The sequence below is a fragment of the Trichosurus vulpecula genome, chromosome X (genome assembly GCF_011100635.1).
Source record: "Trichosurus vulpecula isolate mTriVul1 chromosome X, mTriVul1.pri, whole genome shotgun sequence".
Classification (NCBI taxonomy): Eukaryota; Metazoa; Chordata; class Mammalia; order Diprotodontia; family Phalangeridae; genus Trichosurus; species Trichosurus vulpecula.
In genome coordinates this window covers 18742966-18764383 of record NC_050582.1, presented here as the reverse complement: position 1 = coordinate 18764383, position 21418 = coordinate 18742966, and the positions used below count along the sequence as shown (strand labels likewise).

Below are 21418 nucleotides of genomic sequence, written 5' to 3'. Positions count from 1 at the left end.
AAAAGGCTGTTTCGCGTGAACTAAAGAAATGTCTATCATATGAACTTTGGAATATAACTATATTAAGATAATTATTTTAATCCAATTATTTGGCTATTAAACTGTTTACCTGCATATTAGTGAAAGTAAAATCTCTTTTATATCTACCTTGTAGGATTATAATATTCCCATAGCTTCAATAATTTCAACACTATTTCAGATACAAGTTTATTTGTCTAGTCTTCCTTCTAATACATTCCTATCATGCCTATATCTTTTCAAAATGTCTGTTTTTTTAAGTCAGAAGGGGAGAGACGAATAACTCTTATAAGAATAGCACACTTGAGGAATGGGTGCTATTACAATTGTCAGAGAAAAGGGAAAAATGGATTGGGGGTGTGGGGGAAGCTTGTCACAAGTACAGAAGTAATTCAATAAATATGAGGCTGATGACTTTGTGCAGTTCTGCCTCACCTAAGTCCAATCCATGTGCAAGTGAAAAAATCACCCTCACGATGTCATTGGTCCTCTATGAGAATGAAAGATGAAAAACAACTCAATAAATATGAGTACCCATTATGTGCCTATGGTGCTACACCTAAAATTGAAGTACCTTTGGAGAATGTGTCCAGCTGCCTATTGAATATCCTGAAATGGATGTTCTGTAGACATCAAAAATTCAACACGTACAAAATTGAATTTTTGAAGGAACTCTTCCTTCCTCCTAACTGCCCTATTTATTGTCCAAGGTAGCATCATCCCCCTGAGTCCCAGAAGCAGAAATCCACTTTAAAGCCAGGAAATAGTTAACCAACAAGAAGTAGCACTCGAGGAAATCGAGGACCATTGATTCTTTTTATGGAGACAGGGAAAATCAAAATATCAATTTGGAAGAGGACAGCACGGACACTATACCCACACCTGAAACCTGAAAATGGAATGTGAACTGGTCTCGAGCCCAAAAAGCATTCCTGGAAGAACTCAAAGAAGACTTTAAAAACCAAATTAGAGAGATAAAAGAAAAAAAGGAAAAAAATTCACTGACGAGAACAAATCTTTAAAAAGTAAAATTGGCAAAATGGCTAAGGAGATTTAGAATCTATTTAGAGAGAATGAAAAGTAAAATTAACCAAATGGAAAAGGAAACTCAGAAGCAAAACGAAGATAACAATTCATTAAAAATTAGAATTGAGCAAACAGAAGCTAATGACTCTAGGAGGCATCAAGAATCAGTCAAATAAAATCTAAAGAATGAAAAATAGGAGAAAACAGATCCAGGAGAGACAATCTAAGAATTACTGGTCTACCGGAAAGCCAGGATGGAAAAAAAACAGCCTGGGCAGTATCTTCTAAGAAATCATCAAGGATAACTGACCCAAGGTCCTAGAATCAGAGGGTAAAATAGTCATCGAAAGAATCCACTGATCACCCCCTGAAAGAGATCCCAAATTGAAAACTCCAAGGAATATTATAACCAAATTTCAGAATTATCAGGTCAAGAAGAAAATACTGCAAGCAGTTAGAAAGAAACCATTCCAATATCGTGGAACTACAGTCAAGATCACACAGGATCTTTCAGATTCTACATTAAATGACAGGAGAAATTGGAATATGATATTCCAAAAGGCAAAGGAGCTTGGAATAGAACCAAGGATAAACTACTCAGCAAAATTGGGCATAACTTTTCAGGCAAGGAGATGGACATTCAATGAAATAAGGGAAGTCCAGACTTTCCTGATGAAAAGGCCAGGGCTCAATGGAAAATTTGATCTTCAAACACAAAACTCAAGAGAATCATAAAAAGGTAAACATGGGAAAAAACCCTTGTTAATCAATAAGGACAAATTATTTACATCCTCATATGGGATTGTATTATTTTATATATGTCATATATGTGGGAATCTTGAGAACAGTAAAGTTATTATGGCAGTTTAAAGGGATATACATAGAATGCGGATCTCAGTATAAAATAACTGATATAATGATAAAAACAAGAGATTTAAAGAGATGGTTCTGAGGAAAAGAGGTAAGGAGGTAGCAGAAAAGGGTAAACTACATCACATGAAAAGGCACAAAACATATTATAGTAGAGGGAAAGAAGGGAGGGAGAAGATCAGTATTTGAGCTTTACTCTCATTGCATTTGTTTCAAGAAGGGAATAACATACTCTGATAAGCATAGAAACCATACTTGTCCTACAGGCAGTGGGAGGGGAAAAGGGAAAGAAAAGGGAGGGATGGTGGTCAGAAGGGAGGAAAGTAGTAGCAAGGGGAAAAAGGTAAGGGAGGGCAATCAGGGAGGGTAAACCAAGGAAGGCAGTAGTCAAAAGCAAAATTCTTTTGAGGAGCGGAAGGGAGAGGGAAGAAATAAAAGCATAAATGGGGGTGGGGAAATAGGATGGAGAAAAATACAAAGGTAGTAATCATAACTGTGAATCTGAATGGGATGAACTCTCCCATAAAACATAGGTGGATAGCACAATGGATTAAAAACAGTAATCCAACAATATGTTGTTTCCATGAAAAATGCATATGAAACAGGGGGATACACACAGGGTAAAGATAAAAGGATAGAGTAGAATATATTGTGCTTCAGCTAAACTAAAAAAAAAAGCAGGGGTAGCAATCCTAATCTCAGACAAAGCAAAAGCAAAGATAGATCTAATTAAAAGAGATAAGGAAGGACACTATATATCCTGCTAAAAGGCACCACAGACAATGAAGCAATATCATTATTTAACATATATGCACCAAGTGGTACAGCATCCAAATTCTTAGAGGAAAAGTTAAAGGAGTTACAGGAAGAAATAGACAGCAAAACCATATTAGTGAGGGACCCCAATCTCCCCCTCTCTGAACTTGATAAATATAACCTCAAAATAAGCAAGAAAGAAGGTAAGGAGGTGAATAGAATTTTAGAAAAGGCAGATATGATAGACCTCTGGAGAAGACTGAAAGGGGATAAAAAGGAATATACCTTTTCTCACAATCCAGTGCAGAAAGGCAGTAGTAGTCAATGCATCCTTTTCAGATCATGATGCAATAAAAATTATTTGTAATAAAGGACCATCAAAATTAAACTAAAAATTAAGTGGAAACTAAATAATCTAATCCTAAAGAATGAATGGGTCAAAAAGAAAAATCATAGAAACAATTAATAACTTCATTCAAGGGAATGACAATAATAAGACAACATACCAAAACTTATGCGATGCAGCAAAAGTAGTCCTTAGGGGAAGTTTTATATCTCTAAATGCTTACACGAATAAAATAGATAAAAAGGAGATCAATGAAGTGGGCATGCAACTGAAAAGTCTAGAAAAAGAACAAATTGAAAATCCCCAGTTAAATACCAAATCAGAAATACAGAAAATCAAGGAGACATTAATAAAATTGAAATCAAGAAAACTATTAAATAAATAAAACTAAGAACTGGTTTTATGAAAAAACCAATAAAATTTATAAACCTTCGGTCGATTTGATTAAAAAAAGAAGAAAACTAAATTACCAGTATCAAAAATGTAAATGGTGAATTCACCTCCAAAGAAGAGGAAATTAAAACAATAATTAGGAATTATTTGCCCAATTGTATGCCCATAAATTTGACAACGTTAGGGAAATGAATGAATATTTGCAAAAATAAAAATTGCCCAGATCAACAGACTAGGAAGTAAAATTCCTAAATAACCCCATCTCAGAAAAAGAAATTGAGCAAGGCATCAATGAACTCCCTGGGAAAAACCTCCAAGGCCAGATGGTTTTACATGTGAATTCTATCAAACATTTAAAGAACAATTAATTCCTGTACTTTATACACTATTTGGGAAAATAGGTGAAGAAGGAGTCCTACCAAATTCTTTATATGACACAAATATGGTACTAATACCCAAACCAGGAACAGTCAATACAGAGAAATAAAATTATACACCAATTTCCCTAATGAATATTGATGCAAAAATTTTAAATAAAATATTAGCAAAAAGATTGCAGCAACTTATCACGAGAATAATACACTACAACCAGGTAGGATTTATTCCAGCAATGCAAGGCTGATTCAATATTAGGAAAACTATCAGCATAATTAATCATATCAACAACAAAACTAGCAGGAACCATACGAACATCTCAATAGATGCAGAAAAAGCCTTTGACAAAATACAACACCCATTCCTATTAAGAACACTAGAATGCATAAGAATAAATGGAATCTTCCTTAAAATTATAAATAGCATCTACCTAAAACTTTCAGCAAGCATTATATGTAATGATTATAAGCTAGATGCATTCCCAATAAGATCGGGGGTGAAACAAGGATGGCCATTATCACCCCTATTATTCACTTTGGTACTAGAAATGTTAGATGTAGCAATAAGAAAAGAAAAAGCAATTGAAGGAATTAGAATAGGCAAAGAAGAAACTAAATTATCACTTTTTGCAGATGATATGATGATTTACTTAGAGAATCCTAGGGAATCAAGTAAAAAACTACCTGAAATAATAAACAACTTTAGCAAAGTTGCAGGATATAAAATAAACCCACATAAATCCTCAGTATTCCTGTACATTACTGACAAAGCCCAGCAGCAAGAAATAGAAAGAGAAATTCCATTTAAAGTTACTGTAGACACTATAAAACATTTGGGAGTCTACCTGCCAAGACAAACCCAGGGCGCATGTGAATATAATTAAAAACAGTTTTCGCACAAATAAAGTCAGATCTAACTAAATGGAAAAAACATCAGTTGCTCGTGGTTATGCTGAGCTAATATAATAAAAATGACAATTTTACCTAAATTAATTTACTTATTCAATACCATACCAATCGAACTACCAAAAATTATTTTACAGAGCTAGATTAAATAATAACAAAATTCATCTGGAAGAACAAGACATCCAGATTATCAAGGGAATTAACGAAAAGAAATACCAAGGAAGGTGGCTTAGCCACACCAGATATTGAACTGTACTATAAAGCAGTAGTCATGACAACTACTTGGTACTGGCTAAGAAACAGTGGTGGATCAGTGGAATAGGTTAGGTACCCAAGACGCAGTAGTCAATGACTATAGCAATCTACTCTTTGATAAACCCAAAGAGTCCAGCTTCTATCCACTATTTCACAAAAACTCCTGGGAAAATTGGAAAATGGTATGGCAGAAACTAGGCATAGACCAATATCTTACACCATATACCAAAATAAAGTCAAAGTGGGTTCATGATTTAGGAATAAAGGTTGATACTATAAGGAATTTAGGAGAGCAAGGAATAGTTCAACTATGAGATTTATGAGAAAGGAAAGAATTCATGACCTAACAAGAGATAGAGAGCATTACAAAATGCAAAATGGATAATTTTGATTATGTTAAATTGAAAAGTTTTTGTATAAAAAAGTCAATGCAACAAAGATTAGGAGGGAAGCAGAAAATTGGCAGAAAATCTTTATAACCAGTGTCTCTGATAAAGGCCTCATCTCTAAAATATACAGGGAACTAAGCCAAATTTACAGGAATACAAGTCATTCCCCAATTGAGAAATGGTCAAAGGATAAGAACAGGCAGTTTTCAGAGGAAAAAAAAATTAAAGATATCTATAGGCATATGAAAAAATGCTCTAAATCACTATTAATTAGAGAAATAGAAATCAAAACAACTCTTAGGTTGGCTAACATGAAAAAACAAGAAAATGATAAATGCTAGAGAGGATGTGGGAAAACTGGAATACTGTTACACTGTTGGTGGAGTTGTGAACTGATCCAGCCATTCTGTAGAGCAATTTTGCACTATGCCCAAAGGGCTATAAAAATGTGCATACCCTTTGACCCAGCAATACCACTTCTAGGGCTATATCCCAAAGAGATCACAATAAGTGGGGAAGGGACCCATATATACAAAAATATATATATAGCAGCTCTTTTTTGTGGTAGCAAAGCACTGGAAATCAAGGGGATGCCCAACAATTGGGGAATGGCTAAAAGGTTGTGGTATATGAATGTAATGGAATACTACTGTGCTATAAGAAATGGGGAAGATATGGACTTCATAATAACATGGAAAGACCTACATGATATGATGCTGAGTGAGGAGAGCAGAACCAGAAGAACGTTGTATACAACCACAGACATTGATTCTGTGATGACTAACTTTGATGGACTTGGCTCTTCTCAGCAATACAAGATTCGAAGACAGCTCCAAAGGACTCATGATGGAAAAACCTAGCTACATCCAGAGAAAGAACTGTGAAGTCTGAATGCAGACTGAGGCAAACTACTTGCTCTTTATCTCTCTTTGTTTTTGGTTTTGTTTCTTCTTTCTCACGATTCATTCCATTGGTCACAATTCTTTTTTACAACTTGATAATTGTGTAAATAAGTTTAATGCGAAGGTATATGCAGAAGATATATCGGATTCCATGCCATCTTGGGGGGAAGGGAAGGAAGAAAACCTGGAACTCAAAAACTTGTGGAACTGAGTGGTATAAACTAAAAATAAAAAATCTTAATTAAAAAAAGGGAGTTAGCATTCAGCAACAAGTCTCTTCCAAAGTATTCTTCAGGCAAAAAAGCCTTTTTTTCAGTTGCCACTTAACATTTAAGTCACTCCTTCCTTTTGTAAAAGGGCTCCTAACAAAGACACAATGAGTTAAGTTCATGAAAATGCAGTGGGACAGAAATGCCTAAAACCTACTAGTTGAAACGACAGTAAAACACAAAGACTAAAGTAGCCAAGAATACCGCTTAGTCTTTAAAATTTATGGATTCCATTGACTAACAAAGTAAAAAAAAATATTAGGTCAGATAATGGCAGGCCTTTGGAAATGAGAAAATAATGATCTATTGAAAGGGTCCACAATGAGATTAACCTTTCAAAAATAAACATCATTGACATGTGTGGAAGGAGAAACATCAGGAGTGTAAGGTCTAAAACTTGCTGTATCACAAAGGTTCACATAAATGACTTTTGTAACTTTCCAACTCTGCATACCAAGTTGCTGGGAGAACAAAGACAACTGACTACCGCTAAGGTAAGGTTTCTTAAGCCTCTTTTCTGTCATGGGCCACTTTGGCAGTCTGCTGAAGACCTCTTCTCAAAATAATGTTTTCAAATGCATAAAACAAAATACAGAGGAATACAAAGGAAATCAATAATATTAAAATAATTATCAAAACATTAAAATAAAAGTTCATAGGTCTCCGGTTAAGAATTCCTACACTCAGGTAAGAAAACAACCTTACTTTGTATCATAATACAATAATTAATAAATAAGGAAACAAAACAATAAGAAGAAGATAGATAGAATTTATATAGCACTTACTATGTGCCAGGCACTGTGCTTTATAAATATTATCTCATTTTATCCTTAAACAACACTGTGAGGTAGATATTATAAGTATCCCTCCATTTCACCGATCAAGAAACTGTGGCAGAGGGAAGTTAAGTGACTTGCCCAGAGTCACACAGCTAGTAAGTATCTGAGGCTGGATTTGAACTTGGGTCTTCCTGACTCCAGGTTCATTGCTCTCTATCCACTGTGTCAACTTGCTGCATAATAGAAAATAGAATGTCATCAAAATCTTGGCATGGTCTTTGAATAACGTATTTGAAGATTATATTTTCTTTTCCTGTATACTTGCTCAGGAAAGCTGTAAACCAGTCCTTCATTCTAGTCTACTCTTCTAGCAACAAGGCCATGAGTCCCCAGCTCATTCAGGAGATTTTCTCCACTTAAGGAACTGCAAACATCCCTTGAAATTTCTTTAAGGAATGTATTTGAAAACAAATAAATGGATCTGTGACACAATCAGGGGTCTGTTCCACTCAAAATAAGCTGATCTGTCCAGGGGCCTAGAGAACACACTTCAGCATCCAATTCACACTCCTTATTTTCTCATCATCACCAACAATGAGGATTGTTATAGGTTTTTACTATTCAGCACTATATGTATGTAGTGCTGTGCTAGGTCCTGGGTATATACTAAGGGGTATAAGTTGTGGCCTCTGTTTTGGAGGGCCTTGTAATTTATGTAAGGAGACAGGACATGGCGATAAGAAAATTAACCAAGTAAGGTAACATTTTAAGGACCAAATTAATTAAGTGGCATAACAGATAAAGCGCTGACTTTCGGAGTGCAAATTCTGCCTCAGACATTTGCTTGCTGCGTGATCCATATCTGTAAAATGCGGCTAATAATAACACTCACCCCCAGGTGGCACAGTGGATAGAGTGCCCACCCTGGAGTCAGGAGGATCTGAGTTAAAACCCAGCCTCAGACACTTATTAGCTGTGTAACCCTAGGCAAGCCACTTATCTCTGTTTGCCTCAGTTTCCTCATCTCTAAAATGAGGTGAAGATAGAAATGGCAAACCAATCCAGTATCTTTGCCAAGAAAACCCCAAATGGGGTCAGGAAGAGTCAGACACTGAAACAACAACAAAACCCTGTGTTACTTACAGTGATGATTAAATCAAGATAACATATAAAGTTCTTTACAAGACCTGAGAGTGCTTTAGAAATTCTAGCAAGCTATTATCATGTTAATAACCCAATCCTTCAAAAATCTATGATATCAAAGGTGGGAAGAGGGGTTCTCCCTCCAACAACAGTAGACTATGCCTCAGTTGACAGATATACAGATGAAACTGGGCTGGTGGCTGAAGGCTTCCCAGCTTAACAGGACCTCCCAGAATAATACAGATTCCTTGAGGAGAGGAAGTTTTTTCCTTTCACCTTTGTTTCTCCAGCACAAAATATAGCCTCTCATACACAGTAGGTGCTTATTAAATGCTTAGGTAAGTGTCGGGTGTATATTACAGACAATAACATGGCATAATAGGAAATAACAGTTCAAATTTCTAGAGAACTTAAAGATTTATAAAGGGCTTTACAAAAATTATTCTATCGAAGCCTGTGGTAGGTCCTATTATGATAATATTCCCATTTTCCCAATGAGGAAATGGAGGCATACAGAGATGAGGTGATTTGCCTGGCACAATATGTCACAGGTTGGTTTTGAATGAAGGTCTTTCTATCACCACATTGCAAATCAAGGAATCAAAAGCAAGACAGTGGAATAATGAATTCCTTGATAAGCTCTTTCTAGCTCCCATGCAGTGAAAGGGGAAATCAAATCCTGGAGCTCTCCTTAGTGAAACCTGCACTTATTTCAAAGTTATCCAACATTCTGGAATTACGACAACACGTGGCATAAGAAAGACGGATGAAAAGGAAACCCCTCCTTTTGGACCCCATATTCTCAAACCCAGAATCATCTAATATGTCCTTCTAATACAAATGTGCATAGGTCACTGGGCAAATGGGTTAAAAAAAGCAGGATGTGACAAACAAATGTATATTTTAAATGTCCTTTAAATTATAAACAGGCTCTAGAAATGAGCATCCTTCCAGGAAAAAAAAAAGATGTACAAGCCCATATCAGAGCACTGAAGCTTGGAAAGGGTGTGAAACACAGTTCTATAGAAAATAGTTGCATTTGTATATGCAGATAAATAAGAGAAACACCAGAGTTACTCAATTTCTTAGCTTGGTCCATCCTGTTATAGTCATGTTTCTGAGTGTTAAGAGTTTGTTCATTTTAAAGAATTAACATATTTCATAAGTAGTGTAGGTGGCCTATTTTATAAATTTCTGATTTTGGTAGTGAAGTGGTTAACAAGCATAAAGTGACCAAACTCTTCTTGAAGCAAATACAATCAGATAAAAGGAAAAAATGCTTTAATCTAAATAATTTTAAGAATCAATAACATTTATAAAGATAAAAGAAAAGATAGCAGCTCACAAATAGGTTTCTGTGTTTACTTAACAACCAAACAAATATTTTCTAAAGGTTTGAGAATTTTCCATACCATCTTGATACAATTGAATGGAAGACCCATTTTACCCTAATGAGCATTATGATTAAATCATTTACTCACAGATCAAAGGAGATTTTAATTATGTAAACGAGTTGCTCAGAAACATAAAATGTTCCATTAAGCTTGACAATTAATACATACAATATTTATGAGTTCAGATTTTTTCCTTGTTAAAAATTGATTGTTACCATTTAAAAAGTTTCCTTGGATGCAGTGATTGAGAAGGGGGAAAATATTTTAAAGCCATAAAAGTAACAGGCATGGTAAAGATTTTATTGCCTTTTTCTTTTCCTCTCCTTTTACTTTGTGGTGCTCCAAGTGCCTTGTTACCAGATGTTCAGTGTGAATGTACAAATATTTAGTTCCTTCACAGCATGAACATACCACATTGGTTTGCATGCTGTGGGGGACTCAGAATGAAAGTGGAACAAAAGCGATTTAAAAAAAAATAAATAAAAACACACCATGATTAGATCTCTAACCAATAAGAGGCAAAAATGATTTTTTCTCCCGAGGGCAATCTGTGTAACCAAAAGAGAGGTGGGAACTGGAATTGCAGCCGAGATCTGCAAGTAGGCGGGAGATCTGTAAGAGGGGAGGGAACAAAAGAGGCCAGCCCCCACTTGCTGCCACGGATGTGAGTTCAAGGCCAATATCCGGCTAGCTACTACAAAAGCATTAACTTTATTTAGTTTAATCTTTTTCTGTGGAAGGCAACTCTCTAGGAGATGTTGCTGACTTCAATCTGTGGAGGGAGTTCACATAATAGAAATTTCATTTTGAAAAAAGGAAGATTTTCTAGACTTTTGAAACAGGGGAGGGATGCCACACAATCGGCTCTTCCGCCCTCCCTATCACGTGACTGGTTTCCGCCTCAACAAAGACGCCACGTATCCCCTCCCCCCACCTTAGCACAAGGCCTCTGACGCAATAAAGTCTGCTCATTCCTCTCATAAAGGAGCCCCTGACTCAATAGAGCACTACGTGTCCACCACTAGAACGTACTAAAGGCAGCCCAGGGCCACTGTGGCAGGCACCCCGACCGCCTTGGGACAGCCAGGAGCGCAGGGGGCCTTCACCTGCTCCCTGGGGTGAGGTGCACCAAGGCGCAGGCGCCAGCGTTGGCGTTCCGGTTGGCGCAGGCGCAGATGTTGGCACAGGCACTTCGGCCTCAAGAGACTGAGGTAGAACTGCGGCTCCCGCTCCCTGCGACTAAGGGGAGATTAGGTTGAGACGAGTTCTACTTGGTCCTGTGCCCACCCTGCTCCACCATGCCTGAGCAGAGCAAACCCCAAAGCAAGTTTAGAGGCGATTGGGAAAACAAGCCTCACGGTGACTGGGCCGGTAACAGCGGTGGCAGTGAAAGCAGTAGTGGGCCGCTAAGACGAAAGAAAGGCTGGGGCTCGTACCGCCGGAAGCAGTACTCAGAGACGAAGTGGGGCTCCGGGAACCGGCGGACCCCTTGCTTTGCCGGAGAAGACCGCGATGATACAGATGAACGCCAACAGACTTCCAGAAACAGGTACTCCCCACAAACTTCCCGATTCCGGAGAACAAAATGGTGGGAGCGGGGCGGAAACCGCATCCATGTTACTGTGAACGGAGAGCAAGAGACACCTGCAGTAGGTAGAAGTGTGACTGTTTACAACCAGAACCCACCTTCAAAACAGTGGTTCAAGATAACTATTCCCAATGGCAAAAAGTATGAGAAAGCATGGCTTTTAAGTAAGATTCAGGGCAAATGCAGCATTCCCTTCAAACCGGTTGAATTTTACTATGAAAATAACAAAGCCCATTTTTTTGTGGAGAGTGCCCATACTGCTTCTGCCCTGAAAGATGTTAACCACAGTATTGTAGACGATGATAACCGCAAGATCTCAATTATAATTAATTCATCAAGCCCACCTTATTCAGTACAGAATGAATTGAAGCCTGAACAGGTAGAACAGTTGAAGTTTATCCTGAGCAAGAAATACAATAGTTCGCAGAAGTCCCTTGACCTAAAAGGCCTTCGCTCCGATCCAGACCTCGTGGCTCAGAATATTGATATTGTGTTGAGTCGCACAAATTACATGTCTGCATCAATTCAAATAATTGAGGAAAACATCCCTGAGCTCCTATCATTGAATCTGAGTAAAAACAGACTTTACAAACTAGATGACTTTTCAGAGATCGTGCCAAAGGCACCTAATCTAAAAATCCTCAACCTCTCAGACAATGAGTTAAAGTCAGAACGGGAGCTGGATAAAGTGAAGGGATTACAGCTGGATGAACTGTGGCTAGAGGGAAATCCCCTGTGTAAGACCTTCCCAGATCAGTCCTCCTATTTTAGTGCCGTCCGAGAACGGTTTCCAAAGTTGCTACGTCTGGATGGCTGTGAACTGCCTCCTCCAATTGCCTTTGATGTTGAAACCCCCACTATGCTACCTAACTGCAAGGGCAGCTACTTTGGATCAGAGACCATGAAGGAACTGGTCATGTATTTCCTACAACAGTATTATTCTGTGTATGACACTGGAAATAGGCAGGGATTGCTTGATGCCTATCATGAGAAAGCCTGCTGTTCCTTAAGCCTTCCTGTCAGCCTTCAAAGTCCATCTCGGTATAATTTCAGTGAATATATGAAAGACAACAGGAATGTGAAAAAACTCAAAGATCCCAGCCTTCGATTCCGCCTTCTAAAACACTCCCGCCTCACTGTTGTTGCTTTCCTCAATGAGCTGCCAAAGACCCAGCATGATCTGAATTCCTTTGTGGTAGATGTTTGTGCCCAGACAGAGACATTGCTGTGTTTTTCTGTACATGGGATCTTTAAGGAAATAGATGGAAAATCTGAAGATACCATCAGAGCATTCACCAGAGTATTCATTGCTGTACCCTCAAATAATGCCACCAAGATGTGTATGGTGAACGATGAGCTGTTTGTAAGAAATGCCAACTCAGAAGACATCCGCCGCGCTTTTGCCACGCCCGCTCCACCTACACCATCCTCCAGCTCCTCGACCACTGCTTCCCAAGAACAGCAAGACATGATACAATCTTTTTCTATCCAATCTGGCATGAATCCAGAATGGTCACAGAAGTGTCTAGAGGACAATAACTGGGACTTTGTTCAAGCAGCACAGATCTTTACCTACCTCAAGGGAGAAGGCAAGATTCCTGCAGTGGCATTTCTGAAGTGATCCAACTTAACTCCCTTGAATATTAGCACCTCTTCTGCCCTGGGGCTATCTTTATGACGGTGACTGTGACTATGATTATCAGAAAGAGTAAGCCCCACGGATTGACCTTCCCCTTGTTAAGAATGTTAAATGACATTTCAGCCACTGAATGAGTCAGCCTACCACCATCACTTTTGTCTCCTGGAAGCTAAAGATTCATCTGTAGAACTGACACGAAAGTATCTTATGGTACAGGTTCTCACTTTGTTCTAAGTCCTACCAGGAATTCTGATTCAACCTCTTTTAGCATAATAAGTAAAGTTCCATTTTCTGTGGCCTTCAGACTAATGTTATTTACTCTTATTACCTCTCCACCTTTCTTCATTCCCCTTCCTGTACATAATACTGATAAGACTGCTTTTGGAGGACTGAATTGATAATTTATGAAGTTATGAAATGGGCAGGCACACCTACTTCTTTGGGTACTTGCTGGGAAAGACCATGGCAGCTAAGAATGAGGTTTCAGTCATACATAAAAAGGCTGGAGTGGGGGAGGGCAGGATGGGGGACAGGGGTGGGGTACAGGTACAGAAAGTACAGAGACAAGCTGTGACACGGGGTTCAGAGGTAGAGGGTGTGGGGTTGGGGGATGGGGTTGTGAAGAAAGGCAGGCAGCTATGAGGAAAAGGATGGGGAGGGGTAGAGGCAGAGAGCATCACTCATGTAACGCAGGATTAGAATTGGGGGCACTCAGCAGCACGGACCCAGATGGAGGTGGAAAAGGACTGGGGGGGCAGGTTTAAGGTTTCATTTTCATAGGGGTAACATGTCCGCACCATCTCATTTTGGTGTTCTGCTGGTCTTACTGTGGGTTTCTGGAACTTTTCTGAGATTTAGGCCTAAATGGCAAGCCTGGATGGCTTCCCCTGAATCCACACATGGTTTTCTTTGCAACCTTATTTTCTCTATTGACTAGAAGCCAGGTGGTGAATACCATTTTAACACAAGAATCTAGGTGGGTGGTCTGCCTTAGTGTCAGGGTTTTGTTATCTCTGATAATCATAAGATTTTTCTGCTTTGTATTTATCCACCTTATTCTAAGTCACTTCATCCTACCTCCCCTTTCCCTGATGGCTTTGGCTCCTTGATCCTCCGTCTTCTAATCCCCAAAGTTTGTTTGTGGAACAGTGATTGATAACAGGTAGGAAAAAAAATCCATTGCCAAGAAGCCGGTGCAAAAGCATCCAGCTTAATTGCATTGTTCATTAGGGAAGACAATGCAGAGAACTTCTAAAAATAATGAGAAGGAGAGGCTGATAAATTCTGTCATTTCTTCCCACCAGAAATTTTATCAAGGAAAACGAATCAGAGGAATAGAAGTCTGCTGATGCTGATTTCTGAAAAAAAAATGAGCTCTTTTAAGAAAAAGAGATCTCTATGTAAAGAGCCTCATGACTAGGCCTGAGCACAACTCTCTTCCAGTCCTCATTTAATCCAATTCAACAAGTGCTTATTAAGCACCTATTACTTGCCAGGTACCCCAGGGGGATACTAAAGGCAGAACACAGAACATTCTTTAACAGCTGGAATAGCTTCATTTCTTCCTTTGCATCCCCAGCCTACTGGCACAGAGGTGGCATTTAATAAATGGTTACTGAGGTGAATCAAATTTAATGGTGGCGGTGGGGGGTGAGGAACAACCTTTAAATAAAAATTAGAGAAGGGAGAACAGGGCAAGTAAGTAAAGACTTCTTAAGGGAAGTGGCACTGGACTTATTAAACTTTGGACATATTTAAAGAGGTCCTAGAACTAACCAGAAATAGTTCCAGGTACCTAATGCCAGCTGGGTTTACTGATGAGTTTTTAAAAAGTATTCAGAAGAGAACTAGACAAAGCTTACAGTTTGAAAACTTCCAGAGTCCTAAGGTTTCTGCTGGTGACCTGGAAAGAAGCAGGTTTTTCTCACTGAGGAAGACTTGATAGCTGCTTCACATCTGGATCTGTGGAGTCCTATTAAAGAAGAGCAGCTGTGATAATTCTATGACACTTGTACCCATAGTCAGAGTTCAAAGAATGTTACAGTTAGAAGGGCTTTCAGAGAGCATTATTCTAACTCCCTCACTTTGCAAATGAGGATATTACGGCCGACCATCTACCAACCTCTGCTACTCACATGATGCTAAATGGAGCTGGAAGAAGTTACACAGCCAGGGCCACTACAAATTTATGTTACCTAAGGTCATTTGGGTGTCACAGTGGCAACGTAAGCAAACTGACATACAGATGGCATAGCGCTGGACTTAGAATCTGGAAGGCTTAAGTTCAAATCCTGCTTCAGACAACTACCTAGCTTCAGACCTAAGGTAAGTTATTTAGCTTCTTTGGGCCTCAGTTTCCTCATCTGTAAAATGGGGATAAGTGTACCTTCTTTACAGGGTTGTTGTGAGGATCAAATGATATATAAAACACTTCATAAATGTTAATGTACCATATAAATTCGAGCTTTTATTCAGTCTATATCTTTCTCTCAATAGCAGCTATACCAGACTTCTCAAGCCCTCTATAACCTTCTATCCCATCACCTCAGCTGAAGACCTTTCTGCACAGTTCACTGAGAAAACAGAGGCCATTCATGGTGAATTTTCTCCTCAAAATCCCTTCAAACTATCCCCCACCTCTCTCCTCCTCTCACCTTATTCCCAAGGCCTATCTCTCTATACTTGATACCATCCCCCTTTCCTCAATGTACATCCCCTCTCGAATCATCAATAGAACATAAGCTCTAGCTGCACCAAGCAAAGTGCCTGACATGGTAGGTACTTAAAAATGATTAAGGGCCTACTTTACTACACAGTAAGGCACTATGTGCCAAGTGTTGTAGAATATTCACAGATAAATATGATAGGGGCATTGCCCTCACTAATGTACATAAATAACTATAATACAAATTAGAATGTAACAGCACCATAACAGAGATATAAGCTGATAGGAGCTTTCAGAAGAACCAACAGGTCACTTGTTTCTATGGGCCTTATAGAAGGCTTAATGGAGGCACCAGCTTTTGATGAGCTTTTAAGGATGGGTAGGATTTCAATAGGCAAGATCATGGGGAAGTGAATTGAGGGAATATTATGGGAACAATATATAGTTCAGTACATATAAGAGTATGGAACAAGGAGTGTAGGAGATGAAAGCTGCAGAGGAAGATTAGGGCTAGGTAATGAAAGACCCTGAAGGTCGTAAGGAGTTTAAACTTTATATAGTAGGCAATGGAAGACTTGAGCAGACAACTGATCTAAGATGTGTGTGTGTGTGTGTGTGTGTGTGTGTGTGTGTGTGTAAGAGAGAGAGAGAGCAGTGATACCAAACTCAAATAGAACTGGGACCTATTTTCTGTAACCATACAGAAAAAAATCACTATCTATGCTATTGTATTTTTCTTCATTTTGTAAAGTAATTCTCAATTAAATTTTAATCTGGTTTGGCCCCACTCTGGAGGGTTGGAGGCAGTCTGCACAGGAGGCCACATATCCTCTGCTATACAGAGCATGTACAGAGGGGAGCTGTGTAGACAAGCAAGGTGGGCAGGTCCTGGCATCTGGCAGCAGAGAGCATCATGAAGCCTTTCATTGCTCTAAGACAGGGATTCTTCACTTTGTGTGACATGGACCTCTTGGCCAGTTAAGTCTATAGTCCCTTTCCCAAAATCATATTTTTAAACGCATAAAAGAAAATACATAGAATTACAAAGGAAACTAATTATAGGGAAATAAAGTTATCAAAATTAAAAAAAAATTCACAGACCTCTCTGAAATCTATCTAAAGACTCCTTGTGGGTCCACGGACTCCAAAGGAAAGAATCCCTTTCCTATAAAAAAGTCCAGTTAGCTGTTAGCTCAGAACTACAAACTTACAATTCTGCTTTCCTGTCTATATTTGACTTCTCTCTCTCATGGGGTCACTTCTCAGGCCCTAAACCCTTCCACTTTTTGATACTGGTTGTCCAGCCTGGCCTCTCCCCACCCTTTCCCAGCTTCCCTCTGGTATGGGGCTCTTTCGTTCTCTGTGACTCCACCCCTGGCCTAGACTCTGCCCATGTGGGCTTGAGGTTCCCTTGCTGGGGTAAACTTGGCATTTGTTGGAGAGTGAACATTCCACCTCCTACCTTTCTGTCTGTGCCCTCTTTCCTCACCTTCACCTGTCAGAGTGCCTAGCTGCCTTCAGTTTATTTCAGCTTCACCAGACTCCCTTCTTCTCTTGAAAAGATTACCTTCCATTTAGCCTGCCCATAGTTTGTACTTATCTGTCTTATTGCTGCTGCTGCTGTTGCTCTGCCGATAAAACGTAAGCAGCTTGAGGGAGGAATTGTTGTGGTTTTGTCTATCTTAGGTTTCTAGCCACGTGCCTGGTGACAAACAGACTAAGCACTTCACAAATGCTTCTTAACTGACTGAAATAGTATGAGCACTTAAATAAAAGGTAATGCATACCAAGTGAGCTAACAAACGTTATTCATCACCCTGAATGTTAGGTAATAATAAACAAGGTTTGGGGGTTTTTCTGCAAAAAAATTTGCTCTAAAATGACCTGAATTGACTGTCTGTAGCCATGTCGGAGAACAAGCCAGTCTAGTTAGACTGCAGGGTGTGGAAGAGGAGTTATATGCAAGATAGGTTGAGATCAGGTTGGAAATTGCTTTAACGGAAGAATTTCGATTTCATTCTAGAGGCAGCAGGAAAGTGACACAGAGGTGTGCTTGAGGAAAATGACTTTGGTAGCAGCATAGAATCCGGACTAGACCCGGCTGAGACCACTGAAGAGGCTCTCGGGATAATCTAGAGGCCTAAAGCGGCTGCCCAAGTGGAAAGAAGGGCTCAGATACTAGAGAAGCAAGATTTAGCCACTGATTAATGATGTTCAGTAAGGAGCTACAGATTATGAGCCTGGCAGACTGGAAAGCTGATAGTGTCTTTGACAAAAACAGGGGAGTTTGGAAGAGGGGAGAGTTTGGCAGGAAAAAGAATGAGTTCTGTTCGAAAACTACTGAGTTTTCAATGTTTCTGGCAGATCCATTTTGAAATGTCTAATAGGCAAGTGGTGGTACATGACTGAAACACCGGGGTAGACTGGAGAGTGATCACACAGCAGTGAGAATTATTCCCATGGGAGATGGATGATGAGGTCCCAAAGAGAGAGTGTGTATAGAGAAGGCCCACAACGAAGCTCCAGGGAACACCCATAGTTAGGGGGCATGAAATGGATGATGAGACAGGGACGAGGACAACCACAAGTGACTATCATCACAAAAACCCAGACATTTTCTATGACAAGAAGGTCAATGGTGTCAAATGCAACAGGGAGGTCAAATAGAATGAGGATTGGAAAAAAAAAGGCCATGAGATTTGGCAGGTGAAATACCTGCACCAGGCAGTACCGTCTGGCAAGGGTGGCTAGAAACGTGAGAAAGTATCCCCCATCTATGGCCACCCCTCCCAAACTAGCCCTTTCTTTACCACTTGGTGGCCCACAGTGCCTGACTTTCCCTTGGTCCATACCCCTGCTCTGTCTTGAACTCTGGAAGTCTGACGCTTCACTGAGGCACCTGCTGTTTTACACCTACTAATTCTTGCTTACTCATGACTCAGTAACCTATTGGTAAATGGTTCCAACTCACACAGTTCATCTATCTCTAGTATTTAGGGGCTTGAGTGTTATTAATAAAAAGACTTAAACCATAAGATCCTCTCACAATTACAACTTAAAGCTCCCAAAGCCGGAGTGAAACCCTAACATACATTTTCTTTATGTACTTGAGAAATCCAATGCAAACCAATAGATCTTTTGACTCAAACACAGGTTACCAGAAATGTTAACATTGGCATTTTATTTCTCCGTGCCACTCATTTTTGGAGGTATATTTAAAAACCACTAGTGTAATATGTCTGAAGGTGAGGTTTCAGTATTTAAATTACATTAACAGAAAAATTCAGTGCTATATTTATATTTTTCCCTAAAAGAAACAAAGCATCACTGACTTTTATTATTTAGTCTATTAATTTATAACTATACCTGCTAACTTATGAAAGTTAAATATTTATGCTTTGCCTTCCTCTTATTTTAACAACTCTAAAACTAAATCACAATTCCTTCTATATTTCATAAGCCTACCAAGCAAAATATGTAACAATGTTCATAATTCAAAAAGTACATGCAAAATATTTCTACCCAATGCATAATGAAGGGATTTAATGCGCTTTGCACACTCTCTTTTAGTCCCATCTCTGTGACAAAATCAAATTGTTGCCACGATCTTATTCTGCTTAGAGAACTGGTACTGGGCAGGATCAGGTAAAAAGCAGTGTAGAATCAGTGTCAATGTCTCTGTAGTGGCACCAGCTTCCTTCGGTCAAAGAGCCAGGCCCAGATGCATTCTGTACATCTACCTTTGGAGATCAATTAGTCTCTCTTCCTGAAATAAGTCATAAGGAAAAGATATTGACCTTGAAACCAGGAAGGCCTGAGTTCAAGGCTCTGACACATGTGACAGTGCAGTGGGCCTTTCCTTACACCAAAATTCCCCAGATCTATGAGCTCAAAGGTCCAACATCTAGCCCTGTGCCTGAGAGTTCATCTCTTGCTCTGCCCAAATGCCGAAGGAAGCATCACCGTTTCACTGAGGCCTTTCTCAAAAGTACCCTTAACTTTCCATCTAATTTTCCAACCTCAGCCCCTGCTCCTGCCACTACTTTACCTCTTACTTAATCCAGCAATTGTTTCTGACTTCATCAAATACAATGATCAAGAATCAGGTTTGGAGACTGTGCAAGTGTGATATATATATATCACTCATCAGTCTGTAAAACTGGGCCAGCCTGATATAAATGGCCCTTAAATGATGTTTTGGAGGTCAAAATTTCACTAGCTTATAGAAAGCCTTCAAGTACTAACTTTTAAAATTGTGTTTAATGTTTAATAAGTGCATAGCAAGACTTGCAAATAAGGCATACGAGCATACTCATTTTAGAAATTTATGTTTTAAACCCCCTCCCTTTTTCCCCTCAGTTTGGTTCTGGGTATTTGGCACTGTTCTTTGTGAGTACTTAAGGAAATAGATTTTTTTTTTAAATTAATGAAGTCTGCTGCTCCCTAGTGGAATGAAATGTAATTTCATGGGACAAGAAAAATGATCCCTAAGAATGTCCTTGTATATATATCTGGTCTACCTGTATCACCCCCAGACAGGTTTAATTCAGAAGGACCAGGAAACTAATGTAATCGAACATGTAGAAAGCTGTGATGACCACAAATGTTCCCTAGGACATCTCTACTTAATGATTAATATAATGACCATGTTTACCTGACGCATATATTAGCTGTGTAACCCTAAGCAAGTTATTAAAACTAAGTTTCAGTTTTCTTATTTGTAAACTGGGAATAATGGTAGCACCAGCCTCACGAGGGTTTGGGGAGGACGAAGTGAAATTTTAAAAAAAAAACTGACTGCACTAAGACTTTTGGGACACCCTACATGCAAGTATGCTGTAAACTCTGAAATATTATATAATGATGAGCTATCGCTATTATCTTATTCTTTTGTATAGAATTAAGACAGGAACAAGACTAGAACGAATTGCTTCCTGCTCTTATTCTTTGTATTTCATGTTCTATAGAATACTGCCTAAGTGGATAAAATTACTCATTTCTGTAATCACATAAAAGTACTGGGAGGTAAGGTCATTCTCTTTAGGCTCTCTGAAAACACCTTCAGAACCCCAATAATAGCCAAGATAACGGGAGTATATAGGCATCCTACTCCCATGTAATTTTGATTTCTTGCATAGGTCTGTATATTTTGAAAGTTTTATTGCATGTGGTTTAGTGATTAGGAAGCAATGAGTCTGGCAAAATCCATAAAAAATATCCTTAAGTATCAGTGGTCTATCTGAGGAGTTAGGGAGTTGTGGGCAACAGCTTTGGCTATAATGTTCCAGTGTAATTGACATGTAAAACTCTCGAGGTGGGGGGGTATTTTTTCAATTCTTTTTAGATTTTTTTTATTTGATATTTTTTAGTTTTCAGCATTGATTTCCACAAGATTTTGAGTTATAGATTTTCTACCCATTTCTACCCCTCCCCACTCCAAGATGCCATATATTCTCATTGCCCCGTTCCCCAGTTAGCACCCCCTTCTATCACCCTCCTTCCCCCCCATCCCTTTTCCCCTTACTTTATTGTAGGGTAAGATAGATTTCTTTTTTTTCAACTTTTTTTTTATTTTTAGTTTACAACACACAGTTCTACATAATTTTGACTTCCAGATTTTCTTCCCTCCCTCCCCCCCCCTTCCCCAAGATGGCATGGAATCCCATATAACTTCCACGTATAACTTTGAATTGAATTAATTTACAC

The 21418-nt window shown here is 39.0% G+C and overlaps 1 protein-coding gene across 1 annotated transcript; it reads left to right on the top strand.

Moving 5' to 3' along the window:
* The first annotated feature begins 10884 nt into the window (after nucleotides 1-10884).
* On the top strand, nucleotides 10885-13343 carry LOC118832968 (nuclear RNA export factor 1-like). The gene has a single exon (XM_036740371.1). It carries the CDS (start codon nucleotides 11119-11121, stop codon nucleotides 13027-13029), a length of 1911 nt encoding a protein of 636 aa, XP_036596266.1. The 5' UTR covers nucleotides 10885-11118; the 3' UTR covers nucleotides 13030-13343.
* Nucleotides 13344-21418: the final 8075 nt, after the last annotated feature.